General features: G+C 41.4%; 1 protein-coding gene across 1 annotated transcript in view; it reads right to left on the reverse strand.

Annotated features, from left to right (window-relative positions):
• The window catches only part of LOC126260960 (uncharacterized), a 473,264-nt gene that overhangs the window by 263,354 nt on the left and 190,824 nt on the right, over positions 1-19,086 (reverse strand). The window contains exons 7-10 of the mRNA XM_049958484.1: positions 16,807-16,989; positions 16,580-16,711; positions 16,232-16,414; positions 9,825-9,956 (exon numbers count right to left, since the gene is read on the reverse strand). Coding sequence (XP_049814441.1) covers positions 9,825-9,956; positions 16,232-16,414; positions 16,580-16,711; positions 16,807-16,989 — 630 coding nt within the window. The remainder of the gene's footprint in view (positions 1-9,824; positions 9,957-16,231; positions 16,415-16,579; positions 16,712-16,806; positions 16,990-19,086) is intronic.

The raw sequence follows: 19,086 nt of genomic DNA on the forward strand, positions 1-19,086 counted from the left end.
TTTCCCGGCGTATTTCTTCTTCCAGTAATTTTTGGGTTTGCACAATATTTGGCCCAGAGGTCTGGCCATCCTCAGGTGAGTAGACAAAATACTAAGCTGTACTTCGTCTACTCACCTGAGGATGGGCGGACATCTCTGGGTCGAAAACTTGTGGCAGAATGTTGATGGGATCCGGCTGCAAACTCAAAAATTGCTGTAAGAGGAAATAAATTGTATTAAACTGACTGGGATTGTTATCGCAAGAATAAATTACAGCAGCCATCATGGAGATTTTAGCACCTACAGACATCAGTAGATTGCAGGATGAACAAAGGTTCAAGAATTGGACTGAATCATGATTGTGATCTTTTATTTATGTATTAGTTCTTGTTGTTACATGTGGCTTGCACCTTCAAAGATATCGCAGTCGATGTTCATAGTTGCTCCATCACAGCACTATGTAGAGAATTATGTCAAGTTGCCAACCATGGGAATCTATTGGCTTTTTAGGAACATCTACAATGTTTAAACTGCTGTTTGTCTGAATCCAGTGGTATTCGGAATTGAACTAACTTTAAAACTGGACAAATACTCAATAACAATTTTCATTTCTGAAGGGAAATGGTAATGGTCTAGATAGGAGTCAATGACATACTTATGTGTTTCATACTGCAATGTTGTCGATGCTCACTGAGATGTCTGATGGGACTGAAAGGCGGTGTGTTAGTTGCTGCTTCTATGCAGCCAATAAGACAGAAGCAGGCAGATAATATGTTTGGAAGCAGGATACTTAACATTTTCATGTCAGTATAGAACCAGAATCCAATATGTATTCGGATAAAAATCAGCTGTGATCTCAGGTCCCACAGTGACTGTAACCTTAAAAATTGCAACTTATTCTGAATAAACAGTCAAATGTTTCTGACAACAAAGATATAAGTTTCGCAGCTGAGCTATTAGGATGATAACAATGATTAAAAACAGAGTATTAGTCAACACAGTTAGTAAGCAAGTGTAGAAAAGAAAATGAACCACAAATTAAAATAAACTATTTCTTTGCATTTATTTTATTTCTCCTTGTATTATCAAAATGTAGACAATCAATAAATGGCATAAATTTACTAAAGATATAATGTTAACATTTTAGATAGATACTTTATGTCAGTAAAACAGTTATTAATTTTGATTACTCAAGAATATGTTAAAAATAAATTTTTCTCAAGAACCCTCCTGAAAAAAAGGGGGGCGGTCATTTGTAATCAGGGTTATCTTCTGCTCAGGTAAATATGGCAATATCTTCTTGCTGTCTTGCAGAACTGACACACTCCAGATTGAAGACTCTTAAGTTGAACTTATTTTTGTATAAAATGATATTTTAAACCAATGTGATTTGCTTGTTTATGATTCTCAGAATTCTTGATCAATCGGATGACAGTTTGACAGTCCATATACAAGATGGTGTGTAATTCTTTTAGCTTCATGATATTTTCTATGGGTGATTTAGTCGATATTATTTCTTTCACAGTTTGACAGGAGGAAAGATGATATAAGTCTGTTGTTGACAATGTAACCATCTTCTGCCACTGAGAGTTCCACACTATGGTAGCTTCACCTTATTTAAAAACAAAATTTGTGGTTGTGCTCTCAATGACAGCATCTCCTATGTAGTCTGAGTCACAACAGACAGGCAAATGAATACCACAACCACTTCAATAATATTAATCACGAGCTACTGTTCCCTGTAGATACTTTAAGATCCTCTTCATGGCACTCTAGTTAAAGACTTGCTTCTCAAGCTGTTGACAAACTTTGCACTGCAGAGATGACATCAGGTCTAGTTCCCAGTGATAAGGCAAGCTTGTGTCACCTAGACAGTATGGAGAATTATAAATTTTGAACGGTGTACACTCTTCATTGGCAAAAATCTCAGATATGAGGAATACTCCATCTTCTTTCTCTATTACCGTCTCAGATTGTCACACCTTGTTCAATTTAACCATGTAAATAATATCACAATGTATTGTAACTTCTAACCAAACACCATATACCTTTGCACTGCAGTGTCACATCCAACTAGAAAAATGTTTTCAGCCTTGGGATTACAATTTAGTTGATCCTTCTTTGGGATATGTCTGCAGACCATCTCTCCAAATATCTTTAGTTTGGCAAAATCACTGACTGATCCAGTGCACAACTTGTGAAGTGCTCTTTCATCAACATACCTATGCTTCTTTTGTTTAAAATTTAAGTTGCCATGTTTATGGGTTCAGCTCGTAATTTTATTGGTAGCCCACCTGCAAGGAGCACAGTTCTTGCAGTTTCTTCCAAGCTGCTATTTTCACATTTAGCTGCAGCATTATGCTGATTACTGTAGGCTATTATCCATGATTTTGAATTATTTTACAAGCCTTTTAATTAATGAATTGTAGGTTATCATTACTTATCACTTTAACTACACATTCAATTTGTTTATTAGTGGTTTTTTATGAATTATTCCAACTATTTGGCCATTTCACGTTTATATTTTAAAAACTAAACAGTTTGCCGGTGGGAATAATCATCTTATAACAAAGGGAAGTACTATGAATCACTAACTGATTTCACTTGCATGTGCCCACATTAATTGCTGGGAAAGAGATCACATAATTTTGTTGACTTTGGGTCAGTCTGTTTATACATACTCCTGTTTGGCAGCATGTTCCTGTGACTGTCTACTTAAAATATAAATAAAAACATAATGTAACTAGTCACTAAACTTAAAGTTTTCTAAGTATGATGCATTTCAGATGTTTTGCTCCATCATGAAATATCTGCAGCTCTGTACATCTTCGTTGCATATGTGGGTTTTTATGGCTATAGTGACGGTCCTCGCACCAAAAATTCCAACTTATTACGATAAGGCACTTTTATTATGGTTTGTATATTTACAGAAACACATGAAAAACAATGCACAACTTCACGACACGTGTATCACGTCAAGTCGCAGACGGGACTGCCAAAGAAGCTCGAGTCTCCAAAGACCTTTTACTCTGCACTTCGCCGGTGAAGTTACTGGCAGTTGACTGTCACCCCAGAGCCCCCCCCCCCCCCCCCCAGGAGTGCGGAGCACTGGGGGAAGGACGTGGGTGTCTGTGTAGTGGCACTGTGGGATGCTCGCTGGTTGATAGCAGCGTGTGCTAAGTGTCCATCATACTGTCTGTGCAGGGTGGACTAGCGCTCGTATAGTCCGCCATCCAGTGGGGGTGGGGTGGGGGGCGGACTGGTCGACCTGCGCGCGTGAACTGGATGGGCACAGGAGATGTTGTTGCAGTACCGGTGGTGCTGAACGTTGCGGTTATGGCAGCCGTATCCAACCCATTTGGGATAGGGGCTGTGCGCAGGATGGTGATGTGTGACGTGGGTGTGGACCCACGTGAAGTGTCCCCTATGCGGAGGACGAAGATGGATCCCTCGTGGAGCTGCAAGGAAAGCTCGTCACGTTGGCACTCAGAGGCGTTGATTGTGATGCAAATTTTGTCGACAGTGGATGTAGGGTGCACTAGGGGGGGGGGGGGGGGCGAAAAGTATCGTAGTTCAGGAGAAACATTGGAACACTCTGTGGAGGTATTGGGTACCAACACTTGGGACGGTGTAATGTCACACGCAACATGAGGTTGAGCCTGAGGTTGTGGATTGTCACACGCAGTACCTGTTTGGAACGAGGGTAGAATATCATCGTACGCAACCGCTGAGTTGCCCTTGGGTGTAGGCTCGGTGGGATGCAGGAGGGTGGGTGGTTTGTGTGGGATCGGGGTCGTCACCATCTGATGGAAGAACACTCAACTCGGGGGTGTGTGTTACAGACTCTTCGATCGTCCAGGCTGGTTTCACACATTGGAGGGAAACTGTCTGCTGGCGACCACTGACGAGAATGTCCATAGTATTGTCCCTGCGAGCCACTACTCGATGTGGGCCAGAGTAGGGTGGTTGTAATGCCGGTTTGACTGTGTCATCCCGTAACATAACGAACTCACAAGAGTCCAGTGCCGCATGCCTGAACACGCGAGGGCGGGTATGTGGCCATGGAGGAGGCGTGCGGATCGCGGCTACGTGTGTCCGGACCCGTTCAACTAGCATGGGGAGGTCGGACAGGTCGGCGATTGCTTCGTCGTTGACGAACTCTGCGGGGAGGACTAGGGTCTCGCCATACAGGAGCTCTGCGAGTGAAGCCAGGAGGTCTGTCTTGTAAGCCGTGCGTATTCCTAGCATAACCCAGGGAAGGGCATCGCACCACTCACCACCGTGGCACGAGTGCCGCTTTCAGTGTTCTGTGCCATCGCTCGACCAGTCCATTGCTCTGGGGGTGGTAAGCCGTAGTGCGGAATCTATCCACCCCACAGAGGACGCAGAGTTTGTTAAACAGCAGGGATTCAAACTGTCTTCCCTGGTCGGTGGTGATGGATGTAGGACAGCCAAACCGAGCTATCCAGGAGGATACAAATGCATGTGCTACGGAATCTGCTGTGATGTCCTGCAGGGGGATTGCCTCCACCCAACGTGTAACGCGATCAATGCCGGACAGGATATACCTGAAACCATCCGACACAGGTAATGCTCCTACGAGATCCACATGTACATGACGGAAGCAGCCTTTCGGGATGTCGAATTTACCTAGACTGGGTTGTGTGTGCCTGCCGACTTTGCTGCGCTGGCACTGTAAACAAGCATGAGCCCAAGTACGACAATCCCTCTTCACACCTGGCCACACAAAGCGTTCTGTAACCAGGCGCATAGTAGCCTTAGCACCAGGATGTGCCAGGTTATGTAAAGTAGTGAACACTTGGTGACGCAGCGCAGGGGGAACGTAGGCCGAGCGGTGCCCGTGGATGTATCACACCACAGCGGCTTGGCCGAGCCCAGTAGGTTGCACGAAACAATCTGAAGGGAAGTATCTGGGTCCTGTCGGAGGTTGTGCAATTCGGTGTCACTGTCCTGTAAGTGGGCCAATTCATCGAAGTTAAAGGAGGATGAAATTGCAGTGATACGTGATAGGTAGTCAGCCACCACATTTTCTGACCCTCGAATGTAACGGATGTCTGTTGTGTATTGGCAAATTAAGTCCATTTGCCAGAACCTATGTGGGGGAAGGTCAGTAGCGGGGTTACGGATAGCCTCCGCGAGGGGGCAGTGGTCCGTGAAGATTGTTATATTCCTTCCTTCAATGTCTGTGCAGAAATATTTTATGGCTTCATAAACTGCAAGCAATTCTCCGTCGAATGCTGACCATTTACGTTGAGCTGTAGATATTTTTTTGGAAAAAAAACAGAGTGGTTGAGTTGTGTCATTGACATGCTGTTGTAGGACTGCACCGATTGCGAAATCACTTGCATCCGCTGTAAACGAGATGCAGGCATCTGGCAAAGGATGGGTGAGAGTGACACCACGTGCTAACGCTGATTTAAGGTCTTCAAAAGCTCTCACCATGTTGTCAGACCATGGTACTCGGCGACTGCCTGAGGTTTGTTTCCCGGCCAATGCATTAGTCAAAGGGGCTTGAATTGCTGCCGCCATCGGCAGGTTACGACGGTAGAAATTGACAGTTCCTAAAAACCGGCGTAATTCGCGAAACGACACTGGGAGGAGTAGCTCACGAATGCAGTCAACCTGCTCCTGCGGGGGGCATATACCATCCGAGGAGACTGTGTACCCCAGAAAAGTGACAGCGGTGCAGCGGAGTTGTGACTTGTCATTATTGATCTCGACTCCGTTATGTGTCAATAAGTCCTGTATCGTGGCCAGGTGGAGTTCATGTTCCCTGTCAGAGGGGGAGAAAATTAGTATGACATCGAGGTATGCATAGCAATATGTGCAGTTAAAGAGAAGTGAGTCTATAAAACGCTGCCAAAAGTGGGCCACGGTTTTGAGACCATAAGGCATGTAACAAAATTCGTACAGGCCAAAAGGTGTGATTACTGCTGTCTTTGGGATGTCACTTTGTTCCATTGGTATCTGTAAATATGCCTTGCGGCAGTCCAAGACACTGAAGATGCGTGCTCCGCTAAGTACTTGCGCAAAGTCTTGTATGTGAGGTATCAGGTAATTGTCTAATACCGTCCGTGCGTTGAGGCGACGATACTCACCACACAGGCGCACAGTGCCGTCCTTTTTGGGAACTAAATGTATGGGGGAGGACCAGTTACTGTCCGATGGGCGAACAATGCCTGTCCTTAGAAGTTCCTCCACTGCGGCTTTAGCAAGGCGTAGTTTATGTGGTGGCAGTCGGTGTGCTTTATGGCGCACTGGAAGCCCATCTGTCGTGACAATTTTGTGTGTCGTGCCATTCGTAATAGCGTTCAGCTTGGCTGGCGAACTCATTTGGGGGCCGTCGTGAACGGGGATCGGTAGCACACAAGAGTCACTAACCTGATGTGCCAGGGAAGCAGTCTGCTTCGGTGTCGACAAAGTTCCACGAGGTGCATCTCCGGTGTCAGGTGGTGGCGGCGTTGGCAGGCGCTGTACGAGGCATCATGCCTTTGTGAGGGCTTGCGTAGCCGATGATCTGGCACGGTTCCGTTCAACATTGTGAGGATGGAGATCGTCGATTGCAGGGCATTCAGGCTGGAGATGCGCGGTGGAAATTGTGAGGCTGTCTGCCAATGAAGAGCACTTGATGGGAGCTGTGTTCAGGTCGTCGGGCAGCCGAGGGGGAGGGGAGGCCGAAGAGGCGACTGAACATGCAATGTGCGTGGACGAGGCGTGGTGCAATAATGCGGCTGACTGAAGATCTGGAGACAGTCCGAAGTGGAAAAGGAAGTCGATGCCTAATACTGGATCTTCGACATCAGCCACGTAGAAGGACCAAGTGAACTGTTTACCAGGTATGAGTTCAATAGGTAACTTGGCCAAACCCTCGACACGAAGTGTCGACTTATTTGCTGCTCGAAGGGACAGTTTGGTTGGTGTCGTGTCCTTTACAGAAAATGTGGGAGGTATGACACTAACGTCTGCTCCGGTATCGACGAGAAAATACTGGCGCGAACCTACATCCAAGGCGTACAGACATCTCGCGGGCCGTGACGCCTACTGCGGCCCACGTGCGGCGTTTGGGAACGCGCAGGTTGGGTGGCAGTTGCGAGTGGCGTCCCTGAAAGTGGTGTGAAACCAGCATATGCCTGAGTCGGCTGTACTCGTCCCACCAGCCAAAGCGTCAGGCGGGGGGAAGGCGGGGCAGGCAGGCGCTAGCCCGGTTGGGGTGGGGAGCGGCTGTTGCTGACCCGCTGGTGGTTCCCGGTCTTGGCCGCTAGATGGCTGCTGTTCCGTGTGCTGTCTGCGATACGCACGCGCCCGGCCTCTACCGCCCGACGGTGGAAGTATACACACAGGGTTACCAACCTCGGCAGTGTTAGACACTGTGCTGTGTCGAATAATGGCGTATGCCTGATCCACCAGCCGTAGTTTATCCTCGAGTAACGCTGCGGTATGTGGAAGCAAATGTAACTGTAGTTCTTGCAGCAGCTTCACCAACCACAATGCCCAGAGCGCTAAGTTTGGCAGGATCTCGGTACCGACCTGTGCACGCAAGCGTCGCCACAGCTGTGAAGGTGTTCTGTCGCCTAAAGTCTCGTCGTAAATTATGTTGTGAATAGTATCGGCCGGCGGACGAGAGAGGCATTCGATAAGTAATGCGCGAGCAGACGCATATTTGTTGCTCTTAGGGGGGTTCAGCAATAAGTCACTGATGAGATCAGGGTGGTCATGCAGGTGGTTCACTAAACACACGAAACGGGTGCTGTCGTCCGCAATACCGTGTATGTCCAACACGTTGTCCACCAAGGTAAACCACGTCACTGGGTTGTCCAGTTGTAGCGGCGGCAGCTTCGGAAAACGGCCAGGGGCCAGTGTTTGCGGGGCTGTAGGAGAGGCACGAAACGCACAGGGATTCTGCACGGTGTTCACTGGTGCGAAATGTGCCTCAGTGGCAGGCGATGTGTTGCGTTGAACGTCCGTTAGCTGTGTAGGCAAGACGTGGTATCCAGTCCTTGTAGGCACAGAATCTGTACGGCCACACGACAAGCACGGCGCGGCAGGCGCGGGCAGGTCAACTGCCGGTGCAGCTGGAATCTCGAGCAGAGGCACGAGATCACGATTGAGCGCCGAGTGACGGGTTGGAACCACAACAGGTGCGTCGCCCGAGGTGTGCGCGGGGCGGCAGGACACATAGGCGTATAAATGGTCAGGCATGGTTGGCGCGAGTGTCCCTTCGACCGGCGCGAAGGGGGGCACGTTAAACGGCGGCCGTGTATGTGGACCCAGAAACTGGTCAGCCGTGTGGTCCATGCTGTGCGGTAGAAACTCAGGGTTTCCGGGGTCCTGTGCTGAAGGGGCATTCTGTTGAGCGTAGAATGCCGTAGAAGGTGTCCGCGACGATGTGTACAGCGCCCGGTGTGGTATGCCGGCAGAGGTTAGAGTCGTCCGGCCAGGCGAGGCAAACATGGGAGATACGAACATTCCCGGTGTATTAGTGGCACACGGGGTGAAGCGTAGTGCTTCACAGTCGAATGTCCATTCTGCGGTTGCGGCGTCGTGCACTGCCGTAAAAACTGGAGGCTGTGACATTGTCTATTGGCGCGAAACCGGTGATACACAGCGAGCGACTGCAACGTATTTTCGCGACTCGGGGTCACCAATGTGGGTTTTTATGGCTATAGTGACGGTCCACGCACCAAAAATTCCAACTTATTACAATAAGGCACTTTTATTACGGTTCGTATATTTACAGAAACACAAGAAAAACAATGCACAACTTCACGACACGTGTATCACTCGTCAAGTTGCAGACGGGACTGCCAAAGAAGCTTGAGTCTCCAAAGACCTTTTACTCTGCGCTTCGCCGGTGAAGTTACTGGCAGTCGACTGTCGCCACACATACTTCCCTTGAGAGCACTGCATTTGAGCTCAACTTATTAATTGTTTAGCATAAATTGTTAAGTTCAAATGCAGTGCTTTACTGTAGATAGTGTGTGTGTGTGTGTGTGTGTGTGTGTGTGTGTGTGTGTTATGAATCCATAAAAATTTAATCAGTAACTACAACACAGGCTATGCAGAATAAATGAATGCCTGAATTAATTAATAATCCACATTTAAAATGAAGAAGAAATCTGCACAGTTACTATAAAGATTAAGATTAAACAGAGTAACAATAAGGCAGCAACAAGAACTCAGATGATGTCTGGCAGAAGCAGTCTTCCCAGTTACTTTGTCCTAAATGTTATGTTTGGGCTGTTATATAATTGTTAAGTGAGACTTACAGATAAATTGAACAATGATGACTAAGTGTTTGAAGACAAATGTTCCAGTACACAATACAAAAACACTGATTAGAAAGATAAAAATGGATAGTTCTATTAGTAACAGGCATTTTGTAGTGGAATAGAATATCAGTATAATAATATGTTGCACACACGATACCTCACTTTAAAATATCCATGAAACCACAACAAATCTCACAAATTTACAAGCTCCAGCACTCACTGTCTGCATTTACAGTAACAAAAAAAAAAAAATGGTTCAAATGGCTCTGGGCACTATGGGACTCAACTGCTGAGGTCATTAGTCCCCTAGAACTTAGAACTAGTTAAACCTAACTAACCTAAGGACATCACAAACATCCATGCCCGAGGCAGGATTCGAACCTGCGACCGTAGCAGTCTTGCGGTTCCAGACTGCAGCGCCTTTAACCGCACGGCCACTTCGGCCGGCATTTACAGTAACAAAGAAAATATGTATTTCATGATATTTTTATAATTTACTGTTTCAAGGATATATTACCTAGTAATTTCTATGTAAGCAGTAGTATTAACACTTACAAAACAGGACAGCAACATGGGTCATCTTGCCAATTATCATGTCTAGCATCTCATCTGTTACATCTTCAATCTCATCTGTTTTGATCTGGTGCTCAAGCCAGGATAAAACTTTCTCCTCTTCCTCCAGATTTCCTGGGAAATAAAACATTATTGTAGGATGAATGAAAAAACATAAATAATTCTAAACTCTAACTGCATTAAATCTTTACTGGTTTTGATCTCTGCCAGTCTCTGGATGCCCATGTAAATGCACACTGATGGAACATTAGTTATAATGAGATAACATAAATTTTTCCAAAGCATTTATGCTAGTTATGGGTCTTTCAACAACACCGATTTGCAGACTTGAATCTCAAAGAGATCTGTCACAGCTAAAATAATTTTGATATATAATAATAATGAAAAATTACTGATCTGAGAGAAAAGAAGCATAAATATCTTTTAAAGCTAAAGGTCTCATATATGAGCAAAACAGCAAAAAGCACATGAAAAGTGGAAAACTAAGAAGTAACTTATGAAATAATCACATGGAATGTCAGTTGACAGTGACAAGATGGCTAGAGATTAATACTCAGGATTTAGTTTTCTAACATTTCTCTAGTTCCGTGCCTTGCAAAAACAGTAACTGGGACATTGGTTTGTGAATAATGTGAAAGTATCAGCATTTTTGCAATGTTCTTTTATGTTAATCTTTGAAGGATGTCACTTGTCTTTATACCAACTTCTTTGCTTCAGTTCAGTAGTGGTGTTTGCTGTGCTCTGATGGTTTTGAAATATTTTCAGTATTCATCATACAATGTAAGCTTTCACGGCTGGTATTGTCTTCACTTAAAACTTCCGGGCTGATAGGCCGTGGTCGAAGTATAAAACTCTCTCCTGACATTTCGTCTCCATCTGCGGGAGACATCCTTGAAGGTAAAGCGACAAACTGTGAAGAGAACTCGAGGAAGCGCTGATTATATAAGCATTGCCTTACTTTTGTGGTTCTAAATGTCAATATGGTAGCAGATTAGGGGTGTGGCTTACAAAGTTTTTATGAAGTGTGACAGTTGTAGCTGATTTCAACAATACTCTTCACTAATAGAAGAACAACAGATGGGACAATGGTTGGCAAAAGACAAATTGAAAAACTCACTTGTGAAGAAAATTGGGAGAATTGGAGAATCGTAATGAGAATTATTTTAAAGTGTGACAAAATCTTTGATGTTGTAGCTAAATGATCTGATAAAGTGAGGAGAAAATGGACAAAATTATAAAACCAAGCTTTTTAAATGGACCAAGGCTAATGCAAAAGTGAGGAAATGGCTAATTCTATCACAACGCCAAGCCTTTACTTCACGTTGCGGAATGCAAGACTGTTAAAGAGATTTGGGATAGGCTACATAAGATTTATCATGTTCTCTCAGCTGAAAACATTGATCTGCTTAGACACAAATTTCATAACATTGAGTGGGAAGCATCTGGTGCAATACAAGGCCACCTTGCCAAATCTGATGAAGTGCAAACTCAGGTTTCATTGTTAGACAAGTGGATTGACGATGGTGATCTTTGTACATGAGTTTTGCAAACACTGTACCCAAAGAATTCATTTACATTTATATTACATGGCATGATGTACCTACTGAAAAGAAGACATCGAATAAGTTACAAAAAAGGTGTCTAATTATGAAGTGAGAATAACAGATCATGATGATTAAAGTGTTGCTACAGCAACTATGTCGAATATGAAAATTAATTAACTGTGACGAAGGTGCCAACAAACTTCATCTGAAGCAGTTACATTAAAGATGTCTCATTATAAAAGGAACAGAGATAGAAAATGCTTTTCATCTGGTTAAGAAGGTCACTTCTCAAAACAGTATAAAACAAAGTTGGTCTGTTTTGAGTGCAAGAGAAAGAGCCATCGATCAAATGAATGTAACAGCACAGAACAAAACAGAAGACTGTGTTATGTTATCAAGTAGTCTGATATCAGTGTAAGATTCAGGAAACTGTCAACAGGCAGGTTCTCCGGAAACTGGGAAAAAAGTTTTAATGGTGAGACACAACAATTTTTCTACAGTTGTGAATACACTGGATTGTGATGAGCTGTACATTGACAGTGGTGTGACACATCACAAAGCAAACCAACATAACTGGTACACTACATATGAATAATTTGGAACTCCAAGGAAGATGAAACTTTCTGGCAGATTAAAACTGTGTGCCGGACCGAGACTCAAACTCAGGACATTTGCAAGGAAGATGAATAGTGCCAAGAATGTTTACAAATTGAAGCATTTGGTACAAGTTGAATTGATGTATATGTATTCAATGAACAGAAATGGATAGAACAATATTTTGAAGATATTTTATTTCTTCCTGATGGATGCCATAACTTATTTTCCATTGGACTAAAACATTCAATTACTGCACTATATTCTTCTCAGCAGAATGAAGTTGCTGAGTGGGAAAATAGAATCCTTTGTGAGATTGCATGTTCTTGGTACTGCTCTGCTAAATATTACCAAAATCACTGTGGGGTGATACAATTCCGTCTGCAACATACACTCTGAATTAAACTGGTTCCACAAAAATCAAAGGTGAAACTCCAATTGATATATTTTTGAAGAAAAAAGATCATTTTGATAATTTGGTGATATTTGAAGTGGAATGCTATGCTTGGATTCCCACACAAAAGCACAGGAAGTCTGATGCCAAATCTTCAAAAGGATATGTGGTTGGTTATGATGAATATGGATACTGTGTTTATTTTCCTGGGGAATAAAGAAGAAGAAGAAGACTGTGTATGTATGCAGTCACATAAAGTTCAACTGCAAACAGCTACAGAAACCATTTATTCAAGAGAGCACAAAGGTTGTTGATGTATCTGATGTAGATGAGAATGAAAGGTTACACACAATTAACATGATAATGTTGAATCTGAAAGTGACACTGAGGGACAAGTTGAGAGCAACTTCAAAGCAAGAAATGAAGAAACAGGAAGTCACAATTTATGTGAATAGCAAAATTTGAAGAAACTATCATGCTACTGTCAAGATTCAGCCCATCATCTGAGAGTGACACTTCTTTGCGAGACACCAAGGAACTATGAAGAGGCAGTGCAGTTAGAAAATTCCAAGGAATGGAAGAAAGAAATGAAGAAATGAGTGCTCTGCAAATAAATAAAACATGGGAGTTAGTTTACAAAACTGAAACAAACAAAGTCATTGAAAATTTATGGGCCTTTGCAACAAAATTAAATGCAAACAATGAAATGGTTCGATATATGGATCAGCTAACAGCGAAATGATATACACAATGTTTTGGAATACATTACGTTGGCACATTTAGCCCTGTTACAAGTTCTGAGATGATGATAGCCCTGTTGAGTGTTGCAATTCAACATGATTGGTGTTTAAAGCAACCTGATGTAAGAACAGCATTTCTAAATGGTTTTTTAAAAGAGGAAATATACATGTGTCAACCAGAGGGCTTTGATGGTGGTACAGAATATGTATGTAAAGTACTGAAGAGTCTGTATGGTTTAAAGTAGCCTCAAAATGATATTATGAATGTCTTGTTAAATTTCTTATGTAGTTTACGGGAGAGCTGTTCAGATCCACATATGTTCTATGGTGAAAACCTGGTACCGTTGTTTTATGTTGCTGACATGTTGGTTATGGGTTCTACTGATGCAACAACTATGTTTATTGAATGGTTGGGTGAATGTTTTCAGATCACAATAAATAAGGCTGCATAGTGAAGAGAATTTTAGACAAATACAGTATGATGGATGCAAAACCATTATCTGTACTCATTAAACCTGGGTGGATATTGGGCAAGTCACCTCCTTATAATAATACTGAACTCTATTGAGATGGCTAGAAGTATGAGGTACTTACAACAAGGTACAGGATCAGATTTATCATATGCTGTTAACGTTGCATCAAGAGTTCAAGACTCCTAACACAGGCACATTTTGCACTGCTCATGCGAATATTAAAGTATATTAAATCAACAATTACAGATGGAATTCAGTTTGAGAAGAATGAAAACTGTAATACTGAAGCTTATAGCGATGCTGATCACAGTGGGGACAGAAGCACAAGATGATCAAGTGGCATCCTATTCAAGCTCCATGGAGGCCCAGTAGTGTGTAAAAGTAAATTGCAGTGGAATACGTGGCTGCAAGTCAAGCTTGCAAATCAGTTGTGTGGTTAGATTAACTCCTGAAAGAAACTTTAGTTGCTGATGAGTCCTCAGTTCCTATTTTGCAAGTAGTTCAACAAAGTGCTATCAAATTTATTAATGGATCAGGATTTTATGAATTATCAAAACATATAGAGAGTAAGTCTGATTACATTCATCAACTAGTTAAAGAAAAGAAGGTTAGGGTGAATTACAGAGATGGAAAGCAGACATTATGACAAAAGGGTTACCATTTATAACGTTACAGATGAAGTAGAACCTTGTTGGTATAGTGCCTTTCTTATGATACATATACAGCATTGCAGGAGACTGGAAATATCAGTGTTTTTTCAATGTTCTTATACATTAGTAATCTTTGACAGTTGTCACTTGTCTTTATACAATCTTCTTTGCTTCAGTTCAGTAGTGGTGTTTGTCATGCTTTGATGGTTCTGACATATTTTCAGTATTGTACTATTGTGGTTTTAAATAAATGTTTCATTTTAAAATGGCATTTGATGTTTTGTAAATAAATAAAATGACCACATCTAAATAAGGTTAAATGTTTCTATCTACACACAGAAAAGAAGAAATCTAAAGACAAACAAAAATTACATGTTCCACCAGCTTTTTCAATACAAGTTTTCTTAACTTGTTAAAAAGAGGGACTTGACAAGAGTCTTTGAACCCTATTACAGAGAAAAGGGTTGTATGAATTTTGAAAAGTTTCATTTCCTCTGCCTTTTCCCTCTTTTTGTACCTTAAAATGGGATGCTATGTTCCAAATCCTTATGAGAAATATACTTCTGTTTCTGGCAAACTTCTGTTACCAAGTAAAAGGGCACTCGTTCAACAGGGTGATTCATGAAGATATGCAAATATTTTAATATGTTATTCTACAAGTAAAACTAAAGAAAAATGTTCATATAAATATAGGTCTGCAAATGTTTAGTTATTGAGTTATAGCTAATAAAAATTTTACCTGAAATTTGGCAATATCACTAATATGAAGCCATTGCAAAACTTTACGAGGTTAAAGTGAAGCACGTTTTCCATTTATTTTGTTGTTCATGATCTGGTGAATCTAATAAAACATGTCCCAGATGTAAATCTGCAGAAGTTTTCCAGAACATCAAGAGAAGCAAAGAAGTAATTTCATATAATTTTTAATTTATTAACTACTTGGCCCAATTTGTTTTTTTAAATTCCAGACAATTGCACAAAGCTTTCAACAGAAATCGTAGAGAATTTGATTTTGGAAAAATTATGGTAATAACGTTAACTGAAACTGTATGAACATGTCAGATAATCTGCTTTTATTAATACCATAGCACACGTGAATTCATGTTAAACCAGAAAAAACAACACTCAGTGTTAAAGAAGTTGTACAGTGTACATACAGTTTCACAATACATTCACAATAAATGGTCAAAAATGTCTCCACCGAGTTCAATGCATTTAGCTGCAAGTGTATGAACAGATTTTGTTGCTCGTTTCAGTTTCACAGGGTTGTTCTTCATCTTAATCTTTGCTTCTCTGGATGTTCTGGAAAACTACTGCAGATACACATCTGAGACATGTTTTATTAGATTCATCAGACCAATAACAACAAAATAAATGGAAATTGTCGTTTACTTTAACCTCATACAGTTTTGCAATGGCTTCATATTAGTGAGGTTGCTAAATTTCAGGTAAAATCTTTTATGAGCTGCAACTCTGTAACCAAACATTTGCAGACCTATGTTTGTATGAACTGTTTCTTGTTGTTTGGATATCTTTGTGAATCACCCAGTATATTTATTTGGATTAGTGTCATACCGATTTTTGTATACTTGACAGACTGAAGTTTCCACTTAAAATAAAACTACAGGGACATATGTGCATTAAGAGTGTTTGCAAACAGACATGAATAGATAACAGAACATATTATGCTATGTTAAAATAAAGTACAATTTTCAATAATTAGTGCAACAGGAGTTCTATAAACATTTGAGGAGACGCACAATAAAAAAAGGCAAAAATAAAACATATTCATGAAAGATTGTGGACAGGTTACAACAAATCAATTTACTTAAATGTGATTGTTGTTGCAATGAGAAAAAATATAACTGTTTATTACTTAATGTTTCTAACATTACTTTTTTTTCCATTTGTGTGTTCTCCCTCCCTCACACACACACACACACACACACACACACACACACACACAAGGATGGACAGACAATGGACATATATACCTTCATAATAAGTTGGAATTCCACCCTCAAAATAGATGAGCGCTGGTATCTTCTCAACCCCATACTCTTTTGCTTCTTCTGGATCATCAATCTTAACAAACACGATCCCTAGCTGGTCACATTCATCATCTATATTTTCTAATTCATTCAAGGCACGCTGTGATTTTCTATCATTGTTGTCATCTGAGAAAAAATACAAAATCTACTCTCATTCAAATTCTGAAGTGTATCATATAAATACACAATGCAAAAATATAAAATCTTTTTTCACTCAAAGAATCATCTGATTATGATTGGAGAATAAGAACAGCTCTAAAAAGAGAATGCATTGAATGTTTTCATCCTTACAGAAAAGAACTGCTACTGTTTTTCCATCCTTTATGAGCCTGTCAAGCATCTCATCAGTGACGTCCTCTATCTCATCTTTTTCTAACTGATCTACCAGCCATTCTAAGATTTCATCCTCATTTTCAAGATTCCCTGTAACATTTAAAATTATTTTAAAACAGATCTAAAAACATTAAATTAAATACATAGAGCAGAATGGCATGCATATGAATATATTTACTAGATACCATCATAAACATTTGGAATTCCCTTCTCAAAGTAAACAATTGCAGGAACGTCATCTATGCCAAATTCTTTAGCAGCTGTATCATCATCAATTTTCACAAACTGTATACCATGTCGATCACAGTCATCATCAATGGTTTCCAGATCTGTTAGAACCTGCATCGATTCCTCATCATCATTGTCATCTGAAACGATAAATTTAATAAAATGAAATGCTTAAAAGGCAATAAACATAACAAGTTACAAAGGTTTTAAAACATTTGATCACATCTTTTTGTATACAGAGTCCGCCAGAAAAATGAATACACTCTTTGTCAGGTTCTATCGAGATATCGGTATTGTTGTCTGATTTGAGCTACGAGTGTGTTGTAGTATTGTCTTTGGCTCAACAGATGTTAGTACTTTCATCTCAGTATTGTCCGCCCCTGGTAGCTGAGTGGTCAGCGTGATGGAATGCCATGCCTAACGGCCCAGGTTCGATTCCCAGTCTCCACTCAGGGACTGGGTGTTGTGTTGTCCCTATCATCATCATTTCATCCCCACTGACATGCAAGTCGCCGACGTGGCATCAACTTGAAAGACCTGCACCAGGCGAACGGTCTACCCGGCGGGAGGCCCTAGCCACATGGCATTTTTCCATCTCGGTATTGAGAAAACAAGATAACTGGAGGTCGCTTGACATTCAAGCAATGAAAATGTATTGTGAAGTGGTTTTTCAAATTTGATAATGCCACTGAAGTGCAACGTCAGTGGAGGCGGAAGTTTGAAACAGAAACTGCCAACCCACCTAACAATTAAATGCATCATTGACAAGTTTGAATTGCATGGAATGATTTGTAATATTCACAAAGGAAGATCAGGAAGACTGCATACAGCTACAAGTTCTGCTTCGTGGCCTCTCGTATTGTAAACATTTGTTAATTCTCCACAGAAGTCTGCAACGCAATGTGCACGAGAAGTGGGAGTTAGCAGTACAAATGTACGAAGAATTCTGAAAGCTGCAAAGTGGAAAGTTTACATTCCACGATTACTGGACGCAATTAATGATGACGATCGTGATTGCCGTATGCAATTTTGTGAATGGCACCAGCAAATAGTAACTGAAGGTGAACAATTTGTGATGAAGGTAGCGTGGAGTGATGAAGAACAATTTAAACTTAATGGAATTGTGAATCGGTATAACGTGTATATAGAGCACGGAAAATCCACATGTTTATGTGGACAAAGCAGTCAATCTACCAGGGGTTCTTGTGTGGTGTGGACTATCATCTACGGGTTTAGTATGACCCTTTTTCTTTAATGCTACAGTCACTGTAGAAGTGTACCTAGAAATTTTATGCACGTCAATTTTGCCAGGTATACATGCACTTTTTGGAGCTGATGAAGAGGTCTTCTACCAACAGGATGGGACCCACCACACTACCACCTAGCCATACAAGCTCTCCTGGATGAAAATTTTCCAGGGCACTGGATTTGATGAAGATGGGCCATTGAGTTCCCTCCATGGTCGCCAGATATAACACCTACAGACATTTACTTGTGGGGAACTGTGAAAGATAACGTCTATCAACGTAAGCCACACATGCTGGAGGAACTTTGCCAGGAGATTACAGCAACATGTGCAGCTATCTCCCTGTAACATTGACTGATGCAGTTGCAGCGACCGCTCATCATTCTGTTATGTGTATAGCCGCCAACAGTGAACATTTTGAACATTTAAAGTAACCATGTGCTAAACTGAAGGTTGTTCAACATGTGTGATCAATTACTAAATGTAAAATAAACACATAAGTAATACTTTTCATTCCTTAAAGTTTTCTGATAGACTCTGCATATTAAAATTTGTATTCTGCAGAACTTATATTTTTCCACCCTGTCAGGAATAACTCTGTTACAATAGTACAACTGTAACCTGATCAACTCAGTGAACAAGATCCAAATTTTGAGTTATTTTATAGCTGAAGATTGTGACAAGGTAATAAATAGAATGAAATGAACTAACATTTATATATTGTGAGTCTCCTCATACTGGGGAGCTACATGAAAAAATACCAATCTATTATGCTATAGTTGGCTGAGTTGTTTATCTAGCACATCGAAAAACATCTTTTTGTTATCTGCTTAGTGTCACACTCTTCACATTGTTGTGAGAAGTGGATTCTTAACATAAATACACCACATATATAACGCTACTATATAGAACTGGTTATTTCATTTGTAAAGTGAGTGCTGATGGGATTTACATTTAAACCTGCAACCAGGAGGATCTGCAATGAATTGAC

Source organism: Schistocerca nitens, chromosome 5, assembly GCF_023898315.1.
Source record: "Schistocerca nitens isolate TAMUIC-IGC-003100 chromosome 5, iqSchNite1.1, whole genome shotgun sequence".
NCBI lineage: Eukaryota > Metazoa > Arthropoda > Insecta > Orthoptera > Acrididae > Schistocerca > Schistocerca nitens.